The sequence below is a fragment of the Schistocerca serialis genome, chromosome 3, assembly GCF_023864345.2.
Source record: "Schistocerca serialis cubense isolate TAMUIC-IGC-003099 chromosome 3, iqSchSeri2.2, whole genome shotgun sequence".
Classification (NCBI taxonomy): Eukaryota; Metazoa; Arthropoda; class Insecta; order Orthoptera; family Acrididae; genus Schistocerca; species Schistocerca serialis.
In genome coordinates this window covers 45,910,688-45,938,533 of record NC_064640.1, presented here as the reverse complement: position 1 = coordinate 45,938,533, position 27,846 = coordinate 45,910,688, and the positions used below count along the sequence as shown (strand labels likewise).

Below are 27,846 nucleotides of genomic sequence, written 5' to 3'. Positions count from 1 at the left end.
AAGTACAGCCATATTTGGGAAGGCTTCACAGTATGAATAATTAAATTCTCTCAAAAGTCAAAGATATCCAGAACAAAATTACGGAGGTAGAATTAGGGGTGATAATTTGACAGCACTACTCAACTGAAGAAGAGTGGATGGTACATGCTCAGATTTGTTAGAACACTTTGACACACACCAACTACATACTTCAGTTTACAGTAATAATAAGTGATGAAAAATTGTTGTGTAACAGATATTTCCTAGCGTGATGGGTGCAAATGTCACAATGTGCTCTCAGAGAAAATGATAAAATGGATTTTGTGCTTTATGCATGGTTCCACAATTAATTGACAAAACGAGTCATTGCAAATGTAATGTGTGTAACACACCTTGTGTGTGTGTGTGTGTGTGTGTGTGTGTGTGTGTGTGTGTGTGTGTCACATGCCACCTTTCCAGCCACAATTAATGTAACTGCAGATAATTGTTAATTAATATTCTGTATGGTCACACATAAATATTGAGAATAAATAGATTTTAATTACTCACTAGCAATGGTACCATAATGAGAAATCCAAATTTGGGAACTTCAATGAAGTGTTAGCTTACTATCAATACGCACAAAAATATAAAATAACTAGCAACCTGCACTGGCTTCTCACAGGTAGCACTAACTACCTGTTTATTTGTGGAAACTGTATTAAATGCCAAACCATAGTTCCTGAGATTAGCTTTCACATACAGACAGAAAAATGTGGAGGAGCAATTTCATTTACAATACGTATCGATTTGTTACTGAAACACATTAACAAAACTATGGAGTTTATAATGTGCCCAGTTATTTACACAATGTAATATACAGACCGTCATATTGTTGATGACGTCCGTGAAGCAACTGGAGCATTATCGTTTGTGTTGCCGGCACAATAATAATCGAGCCATCTTCACGCCCTACAACCAATCTGCTCTGCTGTGGTAAATATATACTTGCTGTCAAAGCCACACCTTTTGGGCTTCCTGCATCCTGTAACATGTGATCATAAGGAACTGACACAGTCTATAATCCACAAACAGAATTAAAATGTCTCAAGGACTCACTTTTCTTACCAGAAGTTCAGAACATACAAGTCTATGATTAATAATCATTTAGCAGCTTACACATAGTCATAGCCACATATTAAACAATAATAGTTTTTTTGCTTGTATCACAATAAATAAAGTCAATAATCAAACTGTGTATTTCAGATTTCTCTCAATATTTGTATTTCTGCTTTGTTGTCATTATTCATAATTTTTATTTTGTGTGTGTGTGTGTGTGTGTGTGTGTGTGTGTGTGTGTGTATTTTTGAACTTAAAATAATATTTGAGCATAGAAACCGATGTGCGGAAACACTGCATTCAACAAGGGAAAGACAGGGACTTAGGCCAGCTGCCTGAGAACTTTGAAGCCTTCTGCTGTTTGGTAGTAATTAAAACTTTTGATTGATATGGTGAAGTAGTTTACCATTGAAAGAATTTGTTATTATATCTATATCAGATGGGTTTGAAAGTACTTATGTGACTTTGGAAACACACTTCCAGATACTACTTTTATGGAAACTATCTTTTGAGAGTTGAAAAAGTGTACTTTCACACTTTGTTTATGATACTTAAAAATGCTTTCAGACTAGGAAGGGCATTCTCATCTATAAACATTCACTTTGTTTTCTGAATTGGTTAGAATGTTAAAATAATCCAGTTTTCGTTATCTATACAAATATTATGCACATAAAGATACATTTGTTTTCATTTTTTCAAGAATTTATAACACAAAATGTAACCTACTACCACCTGCTTCTTAGACAAGGATTGTGGTACTCACAAAGAATAAAAATTCCTCAAACAAAATTGATTTTTCAGAATGGTGAGAATCACAGCTGCAGACATGATCTAAGATTTCCTTGTGTATTTGTATGACAATAACAGAGTGGTTTGCATGTGACGAGGCAAGTACAAAAGAGAGAGAATACTTTGCCCCATTTGCAGTTGGCACTCTGTTTCACAAATACTCCTGACAGTTCTCTCACATGAAAAATAACAATGTGGAGGAGTGTGCTGTTTGTATAAACTTTTCATCCTTCCAACACTGTTGCAATAACTTGAAATGCAAGGAATATCACTGTTCAGCCTCACAGTAGTCATTTCCTTACAGTTTGTCTAGGTGTGAAACTGTCTTCAAACTTATGGTTGGTTTGAACACTATAGTGCTGATTAGGTAAGGTCACAGTACTGAACAAGGGAGAGTCCTACTGGAGGTGGAACATCCTTGTTTTGTTCTGAATTTTTGAACTGATTTACCCAGCTATTTACATGGGACCTACAATTTAGTAGGCATTCCAAACCGTGATGCAAACTGGCATTGTTCACATTAAAAAATCACTGTGAGAGTTGAATAACAAACATCCAAATGACAAAATAGTCATCACTATACAAGCACAAAGGGTTTGAACATTAAACAGTCAATACTTTTCAGAAGTGCATACTAGAAACAGAATGGACAGAATGACATTATTAGCTAATGCCACATGGTAAACTGCCATGAGTGATTGTCATCCTGCAGAATAAGGAGTAAAGAGTAGAATCTCACGCCCCTTTGACATAAAGATTATTAGAAATGGACCACATGATCATAATGATGGAAAAAGGAATCTGGCTGTGTCATTTTCAAAGGAACCATCCCAACACCTTAATGGGCAGATGAGGGCTGAAATCTAGCACCTTTAAAATGTAAATTCCATTTGCTAACCACTACACCACCTTGATCAACTTTGCCTATTTCATCTCTATCAATGGTAAATCATTGACAGCAATGGTAATATCCATAAGGGGAGTGCACACCTCTTGGTTAGATGGCACGAAAGGTTAGATCTCCACATGCAAAGATGTAAGCCGAGATTTTTACAACTGGAGTGTCATAATGTAAAACATTCCTACTAACCTTCATACAACTCTGTTACGCGTAAGAATATATTTCAAAAGTAAATGACAGCTATGCAAATACTTATTTGAAGGAAGGCTCTTTGATTAGTGAGAAATTTCAACAAAGGCTGGAAACTTGCAACAGACATTAAATTCTGTGTTGACTGTCATGATACCCTCCACAAAAGACAGCCAATGATTTTCCAGTATGACATCTGCTGTAAACTGTCAGTCACATCCCCTACAAAACAAAACATTTAACAGATCCTCACAAATGGTGTACTGTTATAACAGGACTACTCTTACTGCAAATAAAACATGACTAATAAATGTAAAACTACACCGTTTCGAAAAGCTAAATTCAAATTCAAGAAAAAGCTATAAAATAAACTAATAAAAATCTATAGAAAAGCATAGGAAGTGGAAGTTACCCACAGTTACAAGAAAAGGAAGAAGTAAGTCAGTAAGTACATACAGATTGGTAAGAGCTAGATGGCTATTTAGATAACTAACAAGTTATTAACCTATGTCATGCTCTACAACACACTGTACTTTGTAAAAACAAAAATGTGGGAGGAGAGGCTACATTTGTAACAATAACTATTAACTCAATATACTGAAGTTACTTGATTCTCAAGAGTCACAGAGACTAGGGAAATAAATACTAAAAATCAGGAACTATAATCTAATTAACAAATATTCAGTTTCCAGCTGTTCTTAAGTCTGGTAACTCCAAATTCTTCATAATGTTCTTGATTCATCCTCAAAAATAAGGTAAAGCTGGGACAGGTTAAACATCTGTCACTGAATAACATTTATTGCCCACAAAATACATTCTAGATGTACTCTGTCTTTTTGTGGGCTTCACAAGAAAAATATGAAAATCATAACAGTGAGGGAATATACCAGTGCTGTCTTGAGTAAAAGGCTGACTAAATTACCAGTTGATCCAAAATGCCAACAGGTGGGCGCCTCATTGCTTTCCACGCCTCTGACAGACTTGTGGTCACAGCTGGAGGCATTCCTGGAAACCAAGAATATACCAACTAGCTTGATAGTAATTAAAATATATTTAGAACAGGAAATTACGCTATCATTTTTCTCCCTCGTGTGCCATCAACTACATATACATCCAAGTGATAATAAAAGTGTTTGTCACAGAGGGTTTTCACATACATGCAATCCATCCACTTTAGTAAATGTAAATTACTGTAAGATTATGCACCAGTTCCCATCTGCAAGTGACATGAATACCATAATACCACACAGCAATGAATGGTTTGACAGAAAATTAGTACCAGAGTATTTCAATTTTTTTAAATAATTTACAATAACTAACAAAGTGGTAGATAAACCAATTCAGTCCTAAAGTGCAATGTAACCATCTTGCTGATGATAAATGTTGTCAAAAGAAAATCATTCAAAGTATGTGTCTTCATGAAATATGAATTTTGTCAACAGTAGCAGAAATAACACTGATCACAACTTCTCTTCATTTCAATTCAACGCTGCAGATGACTTCCCTGCAAGTTTTGTAAGTGAAACAAGCCAGAGAACAGCATGGTTCTCAAAAGACGTGAAAATTCAGTCATCATTTCAGGTAATTTTATTACATCACATAGTGCTGCTCAGTATCTTACATCACACTGGACTCTCCACAAAATTTCTTGGGAGCCTTATATTTTGTTCCTAACAACTGAGTTGTTTTTGGGTAAAGTAAATTCACTAATTACAATTACAGAAGTTGTTGATAATTTAAAAAATGTGGTTACAATGGAAATGCATTGTTTTAGCAGTTTTTTGCATCATTTTTTGTTTGTAAATGATTAGATGAACAAATTTAAAAATGTTGTCATGCTACAAGAGTGAAGACCAGCGAAGCCTTCATTCTTTGAAACTAACTGTTTAAAAAAAGTTGTGCTGATTGGGAACTTTTCGACCTAAATGTTTGGTTTTGCGAGAACTTCAACACTTTATTTTTCCGAAATGACCTTCGTTTTCTTCATTTGGCTGTATTTAAGCTTTCAACAATGGATTGTTCTATTGAAAAGAGTGGCATTTTTTCACCACTGAACTGAATGGGTGTCCGATTTAAGGTGTTTCTGAATGTGATTTACATTTTCCCACTCAATTTGATGATTGCAAAATCTGCAGACTATCAAAGTTTGACCTTTCATGGGCATTTATAGTTATGCCAGCCTCACTTGAAAATGCTACACACAGGGCTGGCAAGGCCCTCAGCACAGACATAGAACCAAAAGTAACTATTTTAATGTTAGGCAAAGAATTTCACCGCAGTCAAAACACTTGACAGACTTTGTTTTTTCAATCACTATGGTGCAGAGTGCAGACAGTATACTTGTATAGTTGCAGACAAGTATGTGTGTAAACAAAACAGGATTATGACCGCCAAAGGGGGGAAGAGGGACACGGAAAGAAGCCCCGCCTTCTCTCACAGAGCAGCAGCCTACACCTGTTTTCTCTGAAAGCAGAACTGACACAGGGATTACTGATCTCTTCTGGTGTTATAAGGGTTGTTCTAGAAATTCAGGAAAAGAAACAACATGCAATGCACAACACACAGCATTTGGGAACAGCTACCATGCAATTGCTTGTCGAGGTTGGCAGAGTATTGTTAGCAACATAGTTCAGGCCTGACTTCTAGTGCAATTTGATGCAAACATGGGTCAATACATTCACCACCTAATTTGCCATATTGAAGTGTCAGTATGAAAACAACTTCTGAACTTAAGTTAACCAACAAATGTACTTGGTATAAAATGATAGGCCCCATGGCTGATTACTACGTTGCATTATGCAGTGTGTATTTTAAATAAACCATTCAACCATCCACTACTGCTTTGGCACCAGACCATGAAGTGCACCGATACACCATTGCATTTTTGCAAACAGGTTCTTACACAATTATCTTTCCAAACTGGGCTTCAGAAGATGATGTATGATACCAGTAACAGAAAATTGGTTGCATTTCAATATTTATATGCAGAAAATAAAGCTATTTCAGACTATCTCTAATAAAATAGTTCATCTGGATACTGTTCACGAAAAAATAGTGTCTATTACGTGTTTTTGCATTTTCACATTTTGGGGCAGAAGTCGCATCTATTTGGCATTTACAACAAAATGCGAAATTTTCCGGTCCTCAGGTATAAGATACAAAGAAAATTACAGAGCTCTTATTTTCATGGAAAAATTATACAAATCAACAATGCTGATTACATTTTTGTTAATTACACTGAAACTATATTAACCTAAATATTCCTACCGTGGTCCTATTTCAAATATTAATTTATTATTTTTTAATGTGAAGAGAATTTTGATATATAATACAGCAGTCCGAATAAACAATTATTTCACAATGTTAATCTGGTTTCATTTTATGAATTTCAACAAATACAAGGTAATTCGATGTGATGTTAGCCAAAAGCATAGTAAGGTGACAGTATGATAAATAGATTTGTTACAGGTTTCAAAGATTATAATTGCAGTATAGTTGGTGCCTCTTTTGTTACTCAATTGTTCATAAGTGAAAAGCTCTAATGCAATTAAACAAATTGACAATATACGTTCTCACCAATTGATGGATGTAACATTTGTGAGTAAACGGAATTGAAGTTGTTGAAAATTATAGTACAGATCTCATAAGGTGAAGTTACTTATATCTGTACTGCCTAATGACATAATAGTTAATCAGCAATTCAAATTAGCTTCTAAATCATAAGAAAAATGAGTTGCATTTCAATAACCCCCCACCCAAAAGTATTGTACAACCATAGGTTGAACAAAACTTTTGCAGGCAATCCTGGAAACAGTAAACAAAGTACAATAACCTGAGCATTCATATGTATGACAGTAAAAACAAATAATACATCTTTTTGTAGCAAATGGTCATTTGGAACAGTAATACTATGTTAAGAACAAAACTTTTTCAACTTGCCCTTACATACTACAAAATCAACTTTTTTTCCATGACGTAAATCATTTTTCAGGAATGTTGGGCCAATGCACAAAAAACTAACATATCTTCTAACTTTTGTTTTGAGGCAAGCAAGCACAACTTACACCTCAATTTTCCACTTGAAACACGATAACTAATGATAGTTCCATAGATCTCCCTATACAAATAGTCAATTTACAGTATATCATTTCTCCACGTTTACTCTAATCTGAGTCTAACAACCATCAGTGTCTTCTCATTGGCAAAAGCACACATAATCTCCTATCAATATTTACTCAACAGATAATTTACATTCAAATACATATTTTCTTTCCACCAAGAGCACATCAGTATAAGTTTTCTTTTTCCCCCATGACAGAGCATTTCAAGTTAACTATCAGATAACTTGATCAATATCAATTTTATATACAAGCTAACTAATGTAAGTGAGTAGCGTTCGTGCCAACTGTTCTAGTTCACACTACAGATATGAATGACAATTCTGAATTCAGCAAATCCGAATTCAACAAATCTCATTTACCTTGCCAAAATAAAACTTCTTTGTCTTGAAACAGTAGTGTTGTTGCATACCACATGTATCAAGCAATGAAAACTATTCATTTCATAAATCTCCAACTCAAACACGTATATATGCAGACAGGGTGAACATTAATAAAACTTACAAACTGCGGGAATGGATTCCTGACTGGAAATGGAGGAAAAAGGGTCCTATGAACATATATCTGGAAATGCATCGTTGCTATCGTAAATGGCGCTGATGAATGACAGCTCCTGTGACCATTTGCCGTGTGTCCCTAGTGAGTTGCAGGCCTTGTGATTGACACAATGTACAGGAAGCAGCAGAATGATCTGGTATTCATGTCACAAACAAGCCGAGATGGTGTTTTTGTATGGCAGCATGGCTATAACAAAACAAGTACCTTAACAGACAACAACTACTTCACACAACATTTCAAGCTTTTATGGGGCGTTTGTGTGATTATGGGTCCTTTCAGGAAAATGAATCTCATGGAGGTGGAGGACTGTGTGTGCACCAGCTTTGGAGCTATAGTTTGCCTCAATGTTCTGTAGAACCTGCTCCTCCAAATCTGGTGTACGCACAGTCTGCTGCCTCCCTGTACATGGGTGATGTGGTTGGGTCAATACTGTACTTGGTTTGATATAGCTGTGCTGCCTCTCAACTGTTTCCATCTGCTTGGTCATATATAAATGCTATTTCAGCTTGTTACCGACATGAATACACACAAGTAACTGTGTGCTCAAGGTAACTGTGTAGGACCCTCTCCATGGGCACTGAGCTTCACATAGTTACAATTGTAAGTATTTAACTATCCGAGTATGTAGTTTGTAAAGCTTTGAAACACAGGGCATAAGAAGATTTATGCAATTAAGACTCTATTCATGGTTACTCGTCCAATACTGTGTATCATTATGGTAAAATGTGTTGAAGTCTCAAATGGATGCTCCAGGTAATTTGAAAGACACTTGGCACAGTACAGATTGTCCACAAATGTGTGTGTGTGTGTGTGTGTGTGTGTGTGTGTGTGTGTGTGTGTGTGTGTGTGCGCGCGCGCGCGCGCGCGCGCGCGCAGAAAGAGAGAGAGAGAGAGAGAGAGAGAGAGAGAGAGAGAGAGAGAGAGAGAGAGAGAAAGTTTTATGGATTGTAAGACTCACTTTTTCCTTCGAAAAATTGCCTCCAAAATTCAGATACTCAAAATTAATATAAAAATGTCCTTTTTTTTAATTCCCACCAGTCTTAAAAATGGCCAAATATTTGATGTCACAGTAAGCATGCCTCTAACTGGCAACACAGGATTCAACTAGCAGCAGTGCACCACTGTGACAAATGGAGTTGCGAGTATTAAGAGCTTACTAACACTATCTGCCTGCCACCTCACCACCATAAACCCAGAACAGTGTCTAGCCTATGATGTGTCACTGCAATCTATGGTGCCAGTGAACTTGAATTGAAAGTGATTTGTGTTATTTGTAATGGTACAAATTTTTGTTCTTAGCTAGTTTCGTAACAGAAAAAAAATAAAAGGTATTCATATGATGTGGGCTATAAATTGAAAATAGCAGCAAATGTAAGATGGAAACAGAGTGGCTGAATGGCATTTCGGCCTCCGCCAACAGAAAAACCCATGCATGATTGGTGGGCTAGTAAAGAAGAACTGAAAAAAAAAATGAGGAAGACTAAATGTGCAAAATAGCCAAAACTAGAAGATGACAAACTGAAATGGATTCAAGGACACTGTCAAAATGGCACTGGAATTAATACAAAAATGATTCAAATGGATACAAACCAAAACCAAAATATCTCAGAAAATGCCACTATATTATCTTCCATTGCTTTATTATGCAACATCAAAAGAAAATCAGTGTGGAATAGTTAATATGGACAAAACTTCTCTGACATTTGATGCCCCAAGTAGCAGAACTGTTGCCATGAAAAGTGGTAACACTATAGCTATAAAAACAAGTGGGCTTGAAAAAATGCACTACACAGTTGTCATTTCATGCTGTGCTGACTGTACTAAACTTAATCCAATGATCATTTTCAAGTGCAAAACACCAGGTGGTGGTGCTCACATACATGAAAAAGTTTGGATGGATGAGCCTGGTATGAAATTATGGATTAACAGAGTGTGGGAGTCAAGGAAAGGTACTTTACTGAAGAAGAGTTCTCTTCTTGTGCTAGATCAGTTCAGTAGTCATCTGAAAAATTCTGTGAAAGAGAAATTGAGACAGGGAAATACAGAGCTTGCAGTTATTCTGGGAGGACATACTTCACAACTGCAACCTCTTGACATCTCAATTAATAAACCATACTACTACTTCCACTGCCACCCTTAATTTTGACTCCAGTTACAGGAAACTTGGCAGCATTATCCCCATCTTTTATTCTCTCTCTTAGCTTTTTGATACACCACAAATGAAGCCCAGTGTCAACCAGGCTAAAACTCCTCCAATTATCGGTTTAAACACAAATAAATGGACTCCCCTGTATACCAAAATTATCAGTGTTTTCATATTCATACAACAAATCCTCTTCTGTCTCTCTCAAACCCGTACCTTTTACTTTCTCTATAGATTTTCCATTTTCCACAGGCTACAAGCTTTCCAAAACTACACTGACAACATTGCAATCTACTGGCTCCTCATTACACTCAAAATTCACCCCAACACTCCTCCCACTCTGGATGTATGTCCTGACATATTCCCTTCAAAACATCCTGCATTTCACTACCATTACTAAATTTATCAAAATAATCACAAGGTATCTTCAAACCCTCATCACTAATCGGCTCACTTTGTTTACTGACATCAGAACAAGTGGACACTATTTCACTAACACTAACTGGTGTAATCAGATCATCATGTACTTCCCTGTTCTTCACTAAATCATTATCACGACCTACAATTGTACTCTTGTCACATTTCCTCAATCTTTCCCCTTTAATCTCAACATAATTCATCAACTCTTAATTCTTCACAGCGCATACTATCATCATCACTTTCAACATCAGAAACATCATTAACAGCAACATTATCTAAATCATTATGAATAACATCATTCTTCACAGCACAAGGCTCACCACCACCATCACCACCACCCCACCCAACTAAAAAGTTCTTTACACATTTTATTTTCACATTATCTGACGTATTGTTAATAAAAGTATTCTTACACAGGCAAATGAAGTCCACTGGGTGAGTTTTGTTTCCCCTGGAAAAATTCTACATTTTTATACTGTTCTCAGTAATACCATTGTTACTACAAAAATTTCTAGTTCCAACTTTTTTTTCATCTGCTTTTGCCATAACATCTGAAATATTACCAATACATGCACCAACACCAACTTTTACATCTGACAATTCTTTTTAAAATATACTATTTGTTTCACTCAATTTCAAATTAATACTGTCATTTTCATTTTTAATCATAGACTGGAAGACTTTTAGCCTCCTGTCATTGCCTCACTGATCAGCTTATTTGCAACTTTTTCAGCTTTGTTTTCTACATAAGTAATACAAATTTCATATGTACAATGCTCTTGGTTTACATGTGTTTTAAAATCATTTAAATCTTTTTCTAATCTCTCAGTTGTCTCTGCAGTTTTCTTTACCTGAATTCTGACATCATCTACATCTTTTCTGATAGATTTTAGTGCTTGACTTCCCCTCTTCACGTTTCTATCGAAACTATTTAATTTTTTCTCTAATTTCTCACTTTATTTTTCATGCATTCTTTTTTCCTTTTTTGCAGTCTGGCTGTCTAGTGCCACTAATGCCATTTCCTCATGACTGAAACCTTGAATTGGTGAACTAATACTGTCTGAACTTCCACCTACTTCGGCTCCTTTTGAGTATATGTCATTAACATATTTTCAATTGTCTCCTCATTATCTTGCATCAAATTTTCTACCTCCTTCACTTCTTGACTGCCAACCCTATTATTGTCACACATTAAAAACACTCATTAAATAACAATTTTTCACAAGGCCTACTGAACAGACAGCGCTGTAGAAAAGCTGAAATAACTGAAGATTGTGTACCTCAGTTGTTGTGATTGTAACCACCGGTACTCACAGATTCACACTCCAATTCCCTCATCCTTGCAATTTTTTGGGTCCAGAATGTTCCACCGTCGAGTCCAAAATGTTACTTTCCAAATAAAATCAGCTTTCAGTCCTAATGTTAAAAATGATACACCTGAAACTCTCAAGTTGACTTTAGCACTGTTACCGGAATTAAATCACCATCTCAGCTCATTCCACCATATTGGGCCATATGAATAATACAGAGAATATAGTTTATACTCAAAATTTCAGAGAAAATTCTCAGGTTTGCATGAATAAAGCAAATCAGAGAATATACTACGCCCAAGAATGTTACCAGAATGAGTAAAAAGGTGGGTGAACCTGCCAGAAACCAAAGAACATTCTCTGATTTGATATGAATAAAATGCACAAGTAGAGAACATTCTTTTTTTGAAATGAGCTCTGTAGCATTCTTCAAGCTCAGTCAATCCTGTTCAGGTTAAGTTTTACCAAGTTTTTTAGTAAAATGACAGAATTTATGTTGCTTGGAAGGGAAAAAAAGCCCAAAGAAATACTGAAGAGAGAAACAATAGAAGTTTATATGGGTTTAATAATAAAAAATTATTTGCTTCATGAACTTCCTTCCCAAAAATCATGAAAGAAGAGGGGGTGACTTTTCAAACAAAGTGAAATTTAAAACATTTTTGTCACTATTTTGTAGAACTGAGTTTCAGGCCAATGTATGAGAAGATTTAGGTATATGCCACATAACAGTGTCACTGACATTTTCAGATGTTCATCTTCACGTTTTCTCACAGAATAAATCTTATATTTTTTATGTCAGAATTAAGTAGGTGGATCAAAAAATTAACAACTGTTTTATTACAAAACTAGCAATCTGTTTCTCATAACGAACTGCATGGGTGACTGTTTACTTACTCAACGGGTGAGTGGACCATTATGCATCATATTTAACCAAACTTATCTCGTGTTACAAAACTCTGAGACACTTCCAGTTTGCAGTAGATGAAAATGTCATATAATATTAAGACTCCATTTGTATAGTGTGTCCACCGAACTTAAATAACAGAACAGTTTCCCCACATGTTGAAAATTCATATCATCCCAAAAAATGCATTTTCATACACTACTGGCCATTAAAATTGCTACACCAAGCAGAAATGCAGATGATAAATGGGTATTCATTGGACAAATATATTATACTAGAACTGACATGTGATTACATTTTCATGCAATTTGGGTGCATAGATCCTGAGAAATCACTACCCAGAACAACCACCTCTGGCCGTAATAACGGACTTGATATGCCTGGGCATTGAGTCAAACAGAGCTCGGATGGTGTGTACAGGTACAACTCCCCATGCAGCTTCAACACGATACTACAGTTCATCAAGAGTAGTGACTGGCGTACTGTGATGAGCCAGTTGCTCAGCCACCATTGACCAGACGTTTTCAATTGGTGAGAGATCTGGAGAATGTGCTGGCCAGGGCAGCAGTCGAACATTTTCTGTATCCAGAAAGGCCCGTACAGGACCTCCAACATGCAGTCGTGCATTATCCTGCTGAAATGTAGGGTTTCACAGCAATCGAATGAAGGGTAGAGCCACGGGTTGTAACACATCTGAAATGTAACGTCCACTGTCCAAAGTGCCGTCAATGCGAACAAGAGGCGATCGAGACAAGTAACCAATGGCATCCCATACCAACACGCCGGGTGATACGCCAGTACGGCAATGATGAATACACGCTTCCAATGTGCAATCACCACAATGTCACCAAACACAGATGCGACCATCATGATACTGTAAACAGAACCTGGATTCATTCGAAAAAATGACTTTTTGCCATTCATGCACCCAGGTCCATCGTTGAGTACACCATCGCAAGCGTTCCTGTCTGTGATACAGCGTCAAGGGTAATCGCAGCCATGGTCTCCGAGCTGACAGTCCATGCTGCTGCAAACGTCGTCCAACTGTTCGTGCAGATGGTTTTTGTCTTGCAATCATGCAGATGGTTTTTGTCTTGCAAATGTCCCCATCTGTTGACTCACAGATCCAGACGTGGCTGCACCATCCGTTACAGCCATGCGGATAAGATGCCTGTCATCTCGACTGCTAGTGATACGAGGCCATTGGGATCCAGCACGGCGTTCCGTATTACCCTCCTGAACCCACAGATTCCATATTCTGCTAACAGTCATTGGATCTTGACCAACGTGAGCAGCGATGTCGCGATACGATAAACCACAATCGCGATAGGCTACAATCCGACCTTTATCAAAGTTGGAAACGTGATGGTACGCATTTCTCCTCCTGACACGAGGCATCACTACAACGTTTCACTAGGCAACGCTGGTCAACTGCTGTTTGTGTATGAGAAATCAATTGGAAACTTTCCTCATGTCAGCACGTTGTAAGTGTCGCCACCAGTGCCAACCTTGTGTGAATGCTCTTGAAAAGCTAATCATTTGCATATCACAGCATCTTCTTCCTGTCGGTTAAATTTCGTGTCTGTAGCACGTCATCTTCGTGGTGTAGCAATTTTAATGGCCAGTAGTGTAATTTGTTGCCACACATAAAAGTAAAATTGAAACACGGTGCAACACTTCCAGAACACACTGATGCTAGTTCCATATTTTACACTAAATAGTTTGCCTGTTTGATCAAGTTAAATGAAATGTAATGTTATGAGTGGGTTCTGTGCTAGACACGGCAGACGGCACACACTGAGGACCTTCTCAAGGAGGAGGGGAGATAGTGAAAATTACCTCTGTTATCAGAGAATATGCTTTGAATTTTTTATTCATATGAACCTGAGTGTCCCCATGAACCACGGACCTTGCAGTTGGTGGGAAGGTTCATGTGCCTCGGCACTGTAGATAGCCATACCACAGGTGCAACCACAATGAAGGGGTATCTGAGGCCAGACAAACGTGGTTTCTATAGAGGGCAGCAGCCTTTTTGGTAGTTGTACAGGCAACAGTCCAGATGACTGACTGATCTGGGCTCGTAACATCAACCAAAATGGCCTTGCTCTTTTGGTACTGCAAAAGGCTGAAATCAAGGGGGACACCACAGCCATAATTTTTCCCAAGGGCATGTAGCTCTACTGTACGGTTAAATGATGATAGTTTCCTCTTGGGTAAAATATTCCGGAGGTAAAGTAGCCCCCATTCAGATCTCCGGATGGGGACTACTCAGGAGCAACAAAACAGGCATTCCATGGATCGAAGCATTGAATGTTAGATCCCTTGGAGTAGAAAATTAAAAAAAAGAAAATGGATATGTTGAAGTTAAATGTAGTAGGAATATATGAAATTTGGTGGCAGGAGGAACAGGACCTCTGGTCACGTGACTACAGGGTTATAAACATAAAAACAAATAGTGGCAATGAAAGAGAAGGTTCAACAATGAATAAGAAAATAAGATTATGGGTAAGCTACTATGAACAGCACAGTGAACCCATTATTGTAGCCATGATAGACATGAAGCTCACACTTATTCAGGTACCAGCTCCTTAATTTTGTACCTTTTTCCAGTTTTTTCAATCTTAATGTACAGTTTGTGACCAATAAATGTTGAAAGGAATGAAAGAGGAAGCCACCTGGTAGAGTTTTGCACAGAGCATAACTTAATCAGCACTAACACTTTGTTTAAGAATAATAAAAGAAGGTTGTATATGTTGAAGAGACTTTGAGACACTGGAAGGTTTCAGATTGATTATACAATGGAAAGACAGAGATTTGGAAACCAGGTTTTAAATTGCAAAGCATTTCCAGGGGCTGAAGTGGAGTCCAACCACAATTTATTGGTCACAAACTGTACATTAAGATTGAAAAAACTGGAAAAAGGTACAAAATTAAGGAGCTGGTACCTGAATAAGTTGAAAGAACTAGAGGTCGCTGAGAGTTCAGAGGGAGCAATAGGCAACAGCTGATTATAATAGGGGAAAGGAATACAAAAAACGACGAATGGATAGCTTTAATAGATGAAATAGTGAAGGCAGTGGAGGATCAAATAGGTAAAAAGACTAGGCCTTCTAGAAATCTTTGGACAACATAGGTGATATTGAATTTAATTGATAAAAGGAGGAAATATAAAAATGCAGCAAATGGATCAGACAAAAAGGAATACAAACGTTTAAAACGTCAGACTGGCAGGAAGTGCAAAATGGCTAGAGGACAAATGTCTGTATTTAGAAGCATTTTTCACTTGGGGAAAGATAAAAACCACCTACAGGAAAATTAAAGAGGCCTTTCGAGAAAAGAGAAGCAGCTGCTTGAACATCAAGGACTTAGGGAGGAAACCAGTCCTAAGCAAAGAAGGGAAACCTGAAAGGTGGAAGAAGTATATAAAAGGTCTATACAATGGACATAAACTTAAAGGTAATTTTATAGAAAGGATGTGGACGTAGATGAAGATGAGATGGGAGATATGATAGAGCTCCGAAAGATCTAAGTCTAACCAAGGCCCTAGGAGTAGACAACATTCTATCGGAACAACCGACAGCCTTGGGCGAGTGCAAGCTAACATCCCAAAGATGTTTGGGCTCACATGCAGTTCCTCTTCGTCGAAATGTCTTGGCTCAAACTCATCTAAGGATTGGACCGCGCGTGTCACACTACACACCCTAAATTAGACACTTGTGACCCTTTGGTTAAATTGTTTGGTTGATGGCAAGTTTGCGAAATACAATGTTAACATAACATATAATAATAGTAATAATAATATTGGGAACTAAATTAATGACCCATAAATGACGTAGGCCACACAGTTGTGATTTGGTTAAAATAATGTTTATTTGCAAAGCAAACTAATAGCGAAAGTAGTCATACTTAGCGTTACCGTTACACTCGAGCACATATCCATTTGACACAGTTTGATCATTCACAATCTCATTGAAAAATACAAGTTATCTATGGGAAAAGTTAGAGTTCACAGCAGGCACGCAGCTGCTCACCGCTCAGAGACAGTCCCGTGATACCACACAACGTGAGATTTTTTAAGTCGTTTCACTTCCTAGCTGGCTAAAGACTGACTGTCCGCTTTTGCGTCTCAATCTGAACTGTACCCTTTGGTGTCTCCAGCCAAACTGTCCACTTTGCCGTCTGCACCAGCACTCCCTCTGCCCGTCCACGACCATGTTTCCCGCGCGCCGAATATCCTCGCTCAACTGACTAGGGCAGTTCCTTTTCCTGTAGCCATCGATCTGATTGGCTATAGCTTATTCTACATCACTTTACATTTTAACATATTTAAATAATCAAAGCTTGGCACTTTCACGTTCTAAATAAAGTAACAATAATATCCATTACATAATAAACATTAAATTCTTTTACATAAAACTAATACAATTTCCTTCTTAACTTTGAATGTCACGGCCAGTAGCCTTGCATCAATGTGCTTTCTGATAAATAAAGAACAAAAGTAACTATTATGCACTAAACTTTACAGCAAATATTCTATTACCTAATGATTCAATAAGGTGTCATGCTGTCATCGTTCAATGTGTTTTGTGTGGAGGAAATGATGATCTGATGATTAAGTGAAAATACTGATAATTTAAATTTACTGTATCGTTCAAACAAATAAAGATACAGAGTTGATATATACAACACTTGTCATTTTAATGATGCGCTTCTATATGGAATGTCGACTGTTAAGCTCGACCAAAGCATTCAGATTTTAGCATTCAGGTCTTTGTTAAAAACCTGTTAATTTCACTTTCACAGTAAATCCTAAACTATTATAGATATGATCAATATTCAAGTTTTATTGGGATCACCATGAAAATTTATGGATGATGGCAGATTAAAATTTCTGTGGCTTCATTCCCTGCATTACTACAGAATTAAATAGTTTTCATAATTGTTTCCCTTTATGGCTGATCTTAGGTCCACCATATTTAACACTGCTATGTCTCCTTGGCCACAAAAGCCTTCTACTGGGTTTCTCTATGACGTAGGCTCTAGTCTGTCTCACTCGCACACTACAGTGCTTAGGCCTCAATAGACAACAGACGCCTGTGAATTTCCCAATTTCATGGTGAATCCGCACCCTTTGCAGCACACAGTCCTGGATGACAGGGTTCGTTCCACAATTCCTGTATACTGACTCTTTCGGCCACAGATTTAAATGGAAGCGCAATGCTCATTAACTCATAAGAGCCAGCCAGGACAAAACTGTTCCATCTGATGAGCCATATGTATGAGACAGGTGAAATGTCCTCAGACTCCAAGAAGAATGTAATATGTAATAATTCCAATTTCAAAAAAAGAAATTGCTGACAGGTGTGGAAATTACCAAACTCTCAGTTTAGTAAGTCATGGTTGCAAGATACTAACAAAAATCTTTATAGAAGAATGGAAAAACTGGTCAAAGCCGACATCAGTGAAGATCATTTTGGATTCTGGAGAAATGTAGGGACACATGAGGAAATACTGATCCTTATCATAGAAGATAGGTTAAGGAAAGGCAAAGCTATGTTTTTAGTATACGTAGACTTACAGAGAGCATTTGATTGGAATACTCTCTCTGAAATTCTGAAGGTAGCAGGGGTAAAGTACAGGGAATGAAAAGTGATTTACAACTTGTACAGAAACCATACGGCAGTAATCAGAGTCAAGGGGCACGAAAGGGAAGCAGTAGTTGAGAAGGGAATGAGACAAGTTTGTAGCCTATTGCGAATGTTATTCAATCTGTACATTGAGCAAGCTGTAAACGAAAGCAAAGAAAAATTTGGAATAGGAATGAAAGTCAACGGACAAGAAATAAAAACTTGGAGGTTTGCCGATGACACTGTAATTCTGCCAGAGACTGTAAAGGACTTGGAGGGGAATTTGAGTGGAATGGACACTGTCTTAAAAGGAGGATATAGGATGAAGATCAACAGAAGTAAAACAGGGATATTAGACTGCTGTTGAATTAAATCAGGTGATGCTAAGGGAATTAGGTTAGAAAATGAGATGCAAAGTAGTGGACGAGTTTAGCTATTTGGGCAGCAAAATAACTGAGGAAGGCCAACATACAGATGATGTAAAATGTAGAGTAACAATGGCAAGGAAGGCATTTCTGAAGAACAAAATTTGTTAACATCAAATATAGATTTAACTGTAAGTAAGTCCTTTCTGAAAGTATTTGTCTGGAGTATAGTCATGTATGGAAGTGAAACATGGATGATAAACAGCTTCAACAAAAAGAGAATAGAAGCTTTCGAAATGTAGTGCCACAGAAAAATGCTGAAGATTACATGGGTAGACCATGTAACAAATGAGATGGTACTGAACACAACTGGAGAGATGAGAAATTTGTGGTACAACCTGATTAGAAGAAGGGATTGTTTGGAAGGACACATTCTGAAGTATCAAGGGATCACAAATTTAGTACTGGCGGGAAGTGTGTGTGGGGTGGGGGTAGAGGGTAAAAATCGTACAGGGAGACCATGACATAAATACAGCATGCAGATTCAGAAGGATGTAAAATCGTAGAGAGAGAGAGAGAGAGAGAGAGAGAGAGAGAGAGAGAGAGAGAGAGATGTATACAGTAAGTAGATTCACAAAGATGTAGGTTGCAATATTTATTCAGAGATGAAGAGACACACACATACAGGATAGAGTAGCATGGAGAGCTGCTTCAAACCGGTCTTTGGACTGAAGACCGCAACAACAACATAAAATTGAGAACTTTTGCAGAGAATGTTCTTTTGCTCTGAGAATTTTCTCTGGAGAACATTCTCTTTTCTATTCATATGACCCACTGCAGCGTAACTGCCTCACTGGGGATAAATGTGTCAAAAGAAAATAATTCAAAGTGAACGTCTTTATGAAATATTAATTTTGTCAATAGTAGCTGAAATAAATGTTCTTAAAGTTGGATGAGTGCAATTCAGTTTGTTCAAAATAATAAATGTTGCCAGAACTTATGTTAATTTCAACACTTCACTGTAGAGGACTTCTCCTGTATGTAAGTGAAGACGGACCAGAGAATACTATGATTCTCAAAATACATGAAAAGTCAGTCATCGTTTCAGGTGTACACTTTTATTACATCACACAGAGCTGCTTGTACTGGAACCTTCATACAATTTCTGATGAGCTTTATATGCTCTTCCTAACATCTGATGTATTGTTGTGTATAGTATTCGCTAATCACAATTACAGAAGTTGTTGATAATTACAAAAAATGTCATCTTTCAGTGGTTACAAGTGAAATGATACGAATAAACAGTGCTAATTACATTTTTGTCAATTACACTGAAACTACATTATCCCAAATATTCCTACCATGTTTCCTGTTTCAAATATAAGCATATTAATTTTTAGTGTGAACAGAATTTCAATATATATTATAGCAGCCCAAATAAACACTTTGTTTACATTGTCAATCTGGTTTCATTAAATACAAGATAATTAAATCTTGTTATGTTAGCTAATAGCACATTAAGTTAACAGTATGATAAACAGAATTGTTACAGGTTTAAAACATTATAATTACAGTACATTTGGTGTCTTTTGTTACTTGATTGTTAGTAAATTAAACGAACTGACAATACATGTTCCTACCTATAGATGCACATAAAATTTGTGAGTATTTTGACTTTAAGTTATTGAAAATTACACTGCAAAGCTCAAAAGGCAACATACTTATACCGATTCTATCTAATGACATAACAGTTAATCGTGCAGTCCAAATTAGCTTTTAAATTGTAAGAAAAATAACCTGTTACCTTTCAAAATGCAAGGCATTGTAAATGCATCACACTGCTTCACAAAATTCTCTTCAAAGGAATGTTACACCAAACCAAAATTTCACATCCTCTAGCAGTGCACTCCACTGTAAATCATCTATTGACGTTACATGGAGCAAATCACAGGCAACATAAAGAACTGAAGGGGTATGCAGATCTTCACAAGATGCAAACACTGTTATTAATGTCAGACTTGTGTCTACAAACAACTGAAGATCCCTGGCGCGTCAAACACCAATCAGTAATGAATTCTTTGCTAATAATTTGCAGTGAATGATAATTTATTGAATTAATGTAAAGTCTTTTTTCTTTTTTTCTTTTTTTTTCTTTTTTTTTTTAAAAACTATAAGATCAGTTTCCATGTAAAATTTAATCATAATTTCAAGGATTAAGCTCTGTAAAGTAAAAGAAATAAATATCAAATTTATAACCGCACTGTTTAAATAGTCTTACGGAGCTCTTGAACAGCACTACACCAAATTCACTGCTTCAGCCATCTGTGTAGTGTTCCTGATAGCTGATAGCTTTCGTAATGTTATATATCAAGCATGATTTTTAGACGTGATGCACAACACTAAGACAGTGAAATTCTGGATTTCATTTCAGGAGAGGGAAAATGCCACAGCAGTCAAATAAAATAATTATGGGCAATTGGAATTGTGCTTCTACTTGTAAGATAGCGAAACTTGTATTTTACTGGTTGTATTAGAGTAAGGGGAAAAATACCTCAGCAACAGATGACACTATCACACATTTATGTGGAAACACTTGATCTGAAGGTAATTTGAAACCTACTAGTATAAGAAAATTTCATCAGTAATATTTGGCCAGCAAGAAGTACAGCAGTGATGGCTTATACTTCGGACTGTGCACAACTGATGTGCACTAAATCAAAAATCTCTTCACAACAACAAATATTGATCTGCCAATCAGATGGGAAAGTTTCATCTTTGTAGTCCTTCAGTACCTGGTTACTACTAGAATGCCAACAGCAGTAGATCAGGAAATGTTAAGAGTTGGAGACATGCAGTTTGAAAAAGTGAACACATTTAAGTATCTAGGCATGGACATCACTTCGAGAAATGAGATTGAATCCGAACTGAAGAAGAGATTACGGGCGGGAAATGCATGCTACTTCTCACTGAACAGAGTACTTTCATTGCAGATATTGTCTAGGAACTTAAAGATTAGAATACACAAAACTATTATTCTACCAGTTATGCTGTATGGAAATGAGACTTGGTCTCTCACTGTGCAAAATGAAAAGCCATTTCGAGTATTTGAAAACAAAATTTTGAGGAAAATTTTCGGAGCAAAAAGGGATGACATTAGCGGAGAGTGATGAAAACTGCATAATGAAGAGGTTCACAAACTCTATTCAAGCCCTGACATAATCAGTATTATTAAATCACGTAGGCTGCGATGGGCAGGTCACGTAGCTCAAATGGATGAGGACAGGGCAGTGCGCAGATTACTGGTAGGCCACTTAGAGGGAAAACGTCCTGCGGGGAGACCAAGGCGTATATGGGAGGACAATGTGAAGGCTGATTTGAGGAGCCAAGGTATTGAAGGTGAATGGAAGGAAATAGCCCAAGACAGGGAAAGATGGTGAAAATACGTTGCTGCGGTAATGGATTCTCGAGTCCGGTATGACCAATGAGTGAGTGAGAATCCTTCAGTGATATTCAGTAGTAGAGTACACCCCAGCTCATAGAGTAACTCACCCCCATTTCTCAATTTCGACAATCTCCCGTAACAACTCAAACATAATACAACACTGCAAAAGTATTTGTCACAGGCCAAATAACACCGAACTACCTAACACACTACGCTTATAAAAGAAAATGTATCCTATCTCCTTAGTTACACTCAAACACTCTCTCTCTCTCTCTCTCTCTCTCTCTCTCTCTCTCTCTCTCTCTCTCTCTCTCTCACACACACACGCACACACACACACACACACACGCGCACACACACACACACACACACACACACGCACACACACACACTGGTGCAGAAGTAATGTCACAATGAGGACTCTATCGCAACTCACAACACAATCAAATAATTTACATGTCCTTAACATCTCTCTGACAACAAAAAATATACTAGGAACACAAATGTCTTTGAACTGACGAAAAGTATGAAGACTCAAACAGCCCTGGAAAGTCTGGCAATAACTTTGAATGTGCTCTTCGTTATAACTGCCACATGTCTGATCTGGGCATGAAAGTTATTCATTACCAATGGTTACACTTTTTTCTATAAGTACTATAATAACCAGGTGCAGTATGTAATCTGATTTATTCTGCTATTACTTGAGCATTTCAACAACCCCCCCACCCAAGGAAAAAAAAATCCATACTCAGATAACAGGAACACTTTTATGCGATCTGAAGTTTTTGCGGCGTATTTCCAATTTAAACAGGTTTTTGGGTATCCGACCGGGTAGCGTCGTAATTTCTCCACAATATTTCGGCAGACGTACACGCTGCCATCTTCAGGTGGTTCCTGACGAATGCTAAGCTGTTCCTCTCGGCACCCTATATACAGGGTGTTACAAAAAGGTACGGCCAAACTTTCACGAAACATTCCTCACACACAAATAACAAATAAAGAAAAGATGTTATGTGGACATGTGTCCAGAAACGCTTAATTTCCATGTTAGAGCTCATTTTAGTTTCGTCAGTATGTACTGTACTTCCTCGATTCACCGCCAGTTGGCCCAATTGAAGGAAGGTAATGTTGACTTCGGTGCTTGTGTTGACATGCGACTCATTGCTCTACAGTACTAGCATCAAGCATATCAGTACGTAGCATCAACAGGTTAGTGTTCATCACGAACGTGGTTTTGCAGTCAGTGCAATGTTTACAAATGCGGAGTTGGCAGATGCCCATCTGATGTATGGATTAGCACGGGGCAATAGCCATGGCGTGGTATGTTTGTATTGAGACAGATTTCCAGAACGAAGGTGTCTCGACAGGAAGACGTTCGAAGCAATTGATCAGTATCTTAGGGAGCATGGAACATTCCAGCCTATGACTCGCGACTGGGGAAGACCTAGAACGACGAGGACACTTGCAATGGACGAGGCAATTCTTCATGCAGTTGATGATAACCCTAATGTCAGCGTCAGAGAAGTTGCTGCTGTACAAGGTAACGTTGAACACGTCACTGTATGGAGAGTGCTACGGGAGAACCAGTTGTTTCCGTACCATGTACAGCGTGTGCAGGCACTATCAGCAGCTGATTGGCCTCCATGGGTACACTCCTGCCAATGGTTCATCCAACAATGTGTCAATCCTCATTTCAGTGCAAATGTTCTCTTTACGGATGAGGCTTCATTCCAACGTGATCAAATTGTAAATTTTCATAATCAAATTGTGCAATCACGTCATCAACACAGATTTTCTGTGAACGTTTGGGCAGGCATTGTTGGTGATGTCTTGATTGGGCCCCATGTTCTTCCACCTACGCTCAATGGAGCACGTTATCACGATTTCATAAGGGATACTCTACCTGTGTTGCTAGAACATGTGCCTTTGCAAGTACGACACAACATGTGGTTCATGCACGATGAAGCTCCTGCACATTTCAGTCAAAGTGTTCGAACGCTTCTCAACAACAGATTCGGTGACCGATGGATTGGTAGAGGCAGACCAATTCCATGGCCTCCACGCTCTCCTGACCTCAACCCTCTTGACTTTCATTTATGGGGGCATTTGAAAGCTCTTGTCTACGCAACCCCGGTACCAAATGTAGAGACTCTTCGTGCTTGTATTGTGGATGGCTGTGATACAATACGCCATTCTCCAGGGCTGCATCAGCGCATCAGGGATTCCATGCGACGGAGGGTGGATGCATGTATCCTCGCTAACAGAGAACATTTTGAACATTTCCTGTAATAAAGTGTTTGAAGTCACACTGGTATGTTCTGTTGCTGTGTGTTTCCATTCCATGATTAATGTGATTTGAAGAGAAGTAATAAAATGAGCTTTAACATGGAAAGTAAGCGTTTCCGGACACATGTCCACATAACATATTTTCTTTCTTTGTGTGTGAGGAATGTTTCCTGAAAGTTTGGCCGTACCTTTTTGTAACACCCTGTATACTAGCCATTACCCCCTCCACTGTTCCTCTCCTGGTGTCTTCGGTGACGCCAGTGCGGCAGCTACTGGAGGTGGTGGGGGAAGCGGACCCTGGGTCTGAACTGGGGTCTGCAGTCTCCCTGCTGCCACCGTTGGGGGCGGTCCTCGATCTCTGGGACGGCACCTTTCTCTCCAGGCTGACTGCAGGGTTCCAAGCCTGACTAAGTTGAAGGTCACTGTCTTTTATTAATAAGATCGTCCTGCAGTCGGATTTCGATGGTCTCTTTAGTAATGCAGTCCCAGAAGGAGGAGGATTGACAGTATTTTTGTTTTTTCATCGTCCATAGTATGGCCTGATCATACCTCTTGAAAACAAAAATCAAGCCCACATTTATATGGTTCATTGCAGATCCTATTTTTACCAGGTCACATTCAATATTGTAGCCCTGATCCCTATCAATACTGTTTCCTGCTCCATCCACTATTACAATATGATTCTGCTTTGTAAAATCCTTGCTCAGTGATCCTACATCCTCTTATCACTTGGCTAAGACGTGCACTGGGCTTGAAAGAACTTGTGACCTGGTACCTATCACCTACTTTTTCCTGCAAGATGTGGCCACACCTCTTCCATGGCTACTACCTACAGGACGTATACGACCTGGGACAACTGGGAGAACCAGGAGAAACGTGGGAATTTTTCCATCCAGGAGAAAACAGGGGAAAACTTTGGAATTTTTTAGAATTCTGGGAATTTTACATTGTTTTAGTTTTCAGTTAAACTTTTGTAACTTTGACTGATAAAGAACCAATACCCTAACAAAGGATAGTACTTTATCTCGTTGCTGCAGAATAATACTGCAACAAGAAAATATGAATGAGATTAAAAAAACTTAAATGGCAAAGGAAATGCGTCATATACAACAACAAAACACAGTGGTCATACGTGTCTGCCACCAGCAAAATGTATCAAAGGCTTTAGGAAGACATTGCAATGCTTCATAACAACAAATTGCCTTTGATGAGGAAGATGTCACAACTGTTTACATTAGATTTGTTTGAGCAGTTGCGAGTGAGCTCACGCACATGTGCAGTTGAGTTGCGTATGAGTAGTACCTTCTCCCACTTCTGGCTACAGAGGTGTGGCAGTTAGCTGTATAAGCAATAGCAGCAAGCAGCCAGATGATACCAGGAAAAAATTTACTGGCGTGTCTAAGCTGCCAAATTCACACATGTGCAACAGGCCTTGATGTAGGGGGTGGGGGGCAAACCCGGGTATCTACCTCGTGCAGCAATTTCACGGAGGGGCGGGGGGGGGGGAGGGGGGGGGGGGGGGCATTGTTTCACAAAGCACCTAGCATCCAGCACATGTTGTTCTATCGGTTATTCATATGATTTTGAAATGCATCCCTGTTGGTTTTTGAACAAATTCTAAGTTGATTTCTGAATGAATCATAAGTTGATTTTTGAATGCATGCATAGTGTACACTATGTCTCTCACAGGGGAATCCCCGTCGCATCTAGAAATAAACTTTTCCACAGACAAAAGGGGACGGGGCTCAGTGAGCTGAGAGGAATAAAGCCAAATGGCTGAAGGCCATTGCTGTTTGTGGTTGACAGGGTTTGCGAATGAACCAGCACTGTTGTTATTACTAGCCTAATGCATAGATTCTGATCACCAGATTGGAAATAAATGACTAACAGGAAATAACAGGTAAGAAAGCTTACATATTACCTTCTCTGTGTGTCCAAGAAAATGAAATTCTGACAGAAAATTTTTGGCCATACTGCTACACTTGTAATAAGGGCCAGTTGTACAGTCCCCAGCTAGCAGCCACCGAAGTTCTATTCTGTGAGTAGTGCAGAAAACGCGTTGTATGAACACGTAATAACGCCTAACTGGAGAATAAATGCGGGATAACTAAACCGGTGATTTTGGCAGGGTCAGTGAAGTTAACCAGAGAATAAGTTTTGACACTGGCTGGAATAGTTACAGAATTAGTGATGACAAGATTGGTTTGTTAGAATAAGGAAGGAGAAGACATGAGGACATCACACAAATTATGGAAGAATATGATGATTCCAAATTCATATAAAAATTTCGTACTACTACTTTTCGATTCCATGCTTCAGAAGCTGGAGCGTATGAATGAAATGTGAAACTATTTCATAACATAAAACCTTTTGCTTGTAGGAGGCCTAATAGGCATTTGATATTGGTACTTCATGAATTATATTCTGTCTTGTTATAAAAATGACCATTTGTGCCAAAACAGTCTTATTTATTTGGTGTGTGTTTAAAATCGCTGCCATATTAGGCAGGCCTGTTCCATTTTATCTATCAGATAGTGACAAAATACATGTAATCAGTTCAAGAAACCACACCAGTCTTGAGTACTACTTGTATTGACAGCTTTTTCAGTATTAGACATCATCATTTCGTTTTTTCATGTAGCAAAACATTTGACAAACTTTGATGAGTTAATGAATTCTTTCCCAGAAAGGAAAGCACATGTAAAGCTGTAGCAATATTAGAAAGAAAAAAATGCTAGGACTTTAGGATTGAAGAAATGTGTACCGTCTTGCTTGTCTCTACCTTTATGTATTATACATTTAATTTTATGTCACACAAAACAAGAAGTTATAAGCTAATAGGCAATAAGGAATGCAAGGAGGGGGAGGGGAGGGGGAGGGGAAGGGGGAGGGGGAGGGGGAGGGAAAGAAGGGAACAAGGGGCAGGATGTTAAACCGGCCGACTGGGAGCGGGAGAGGCTGTTTTAATTTCCACTGTCCTGAATATAGTTTGATGGCATCCATTACAAAATATTACAAGTTAGAATTCCACAGAACAAAATATATTGACGTGTGATAGAAGAATGCTGTGTGAAGATGCCTGGCACTGCACTTTGGCACATTTAAAACCAAATGACATGTCTTACATTTCCTTGAACACACTTGTTTTATGTATCAGACTCTTCAGAAAGATGTGCACTACAAAATGAACATATTTTTGAAAAGTCGATTTTTTTTTAAATTTTTGGCATCTTACCTCAAACGCTTGAGGGATGGGGGTGGGGGGGGGGGGGTGCCACTATTTCCCTGGTTCGGAAATATCATAGGTCCGGGGCTGAACTGCAGAGCAGTCAGAGTTGTAGTGGGGAGGTGGCTAGTCTCCACTTGACCCATGTTTATGTTTGGTGATTATGCTGTTTCCTCTTTGTTTATTGCTCTCACGTCAAATGAAAACAAAACAGATTTCTGTGGCCGGGAGCTATCAAGTGAATTAAAATACATTCACATAATTAGGGAAGACTAAAATATGTTATTAGTTTCAGATTTTATTTTATTTTCACCTTTGTGACAATCAAGTATTAATCACCTTGCAGAACATTGAAGTTATTTTTGTTGGTTTGCCAAAAAAAATTTGGCTTTTATTAATTTCTTCTGCTGAGAGAGTCAATTTATTTTAAACAAAGGGTTTAATTCCACACTATTGAATAGTTTCAACTGTTCGTTTTCATCTTCTAGCAC

The 27,846-nt window shown here is 38.1% G+C and overlaps 1 protein-coding gene across 5 annotated transcripts in view; it reads right to left on the bottom strand.

Moving 5' to 3' along the window:
* The window catches only part of LOC126469697 (WD repeat-containing protein 7), a 385,995-nt gene that overhangs the window by 238,562 nt on the left and 119,587 nt on the right, over positions 1-27,846 (bottom strand). For all 5 annotated transcript variants that reach the window (XM_050096866.1, XM_050096868.1, XM_050096869.1 and 2 more), the window contains 2 exons: positions 3,879-3,961; positions 844-1,003 (listed from right to left, as the gene is read on the bottom strand). In XM_050096866.1, the coding sequence (XP_049952823.1) occupies positions 844-1,003; positions 3,879-3,961 (243 nt within the window). The remainder of the gene's footprint in view (positions 1-843; positions 1,004-3,878; positions 3,962-27,846) is intronic.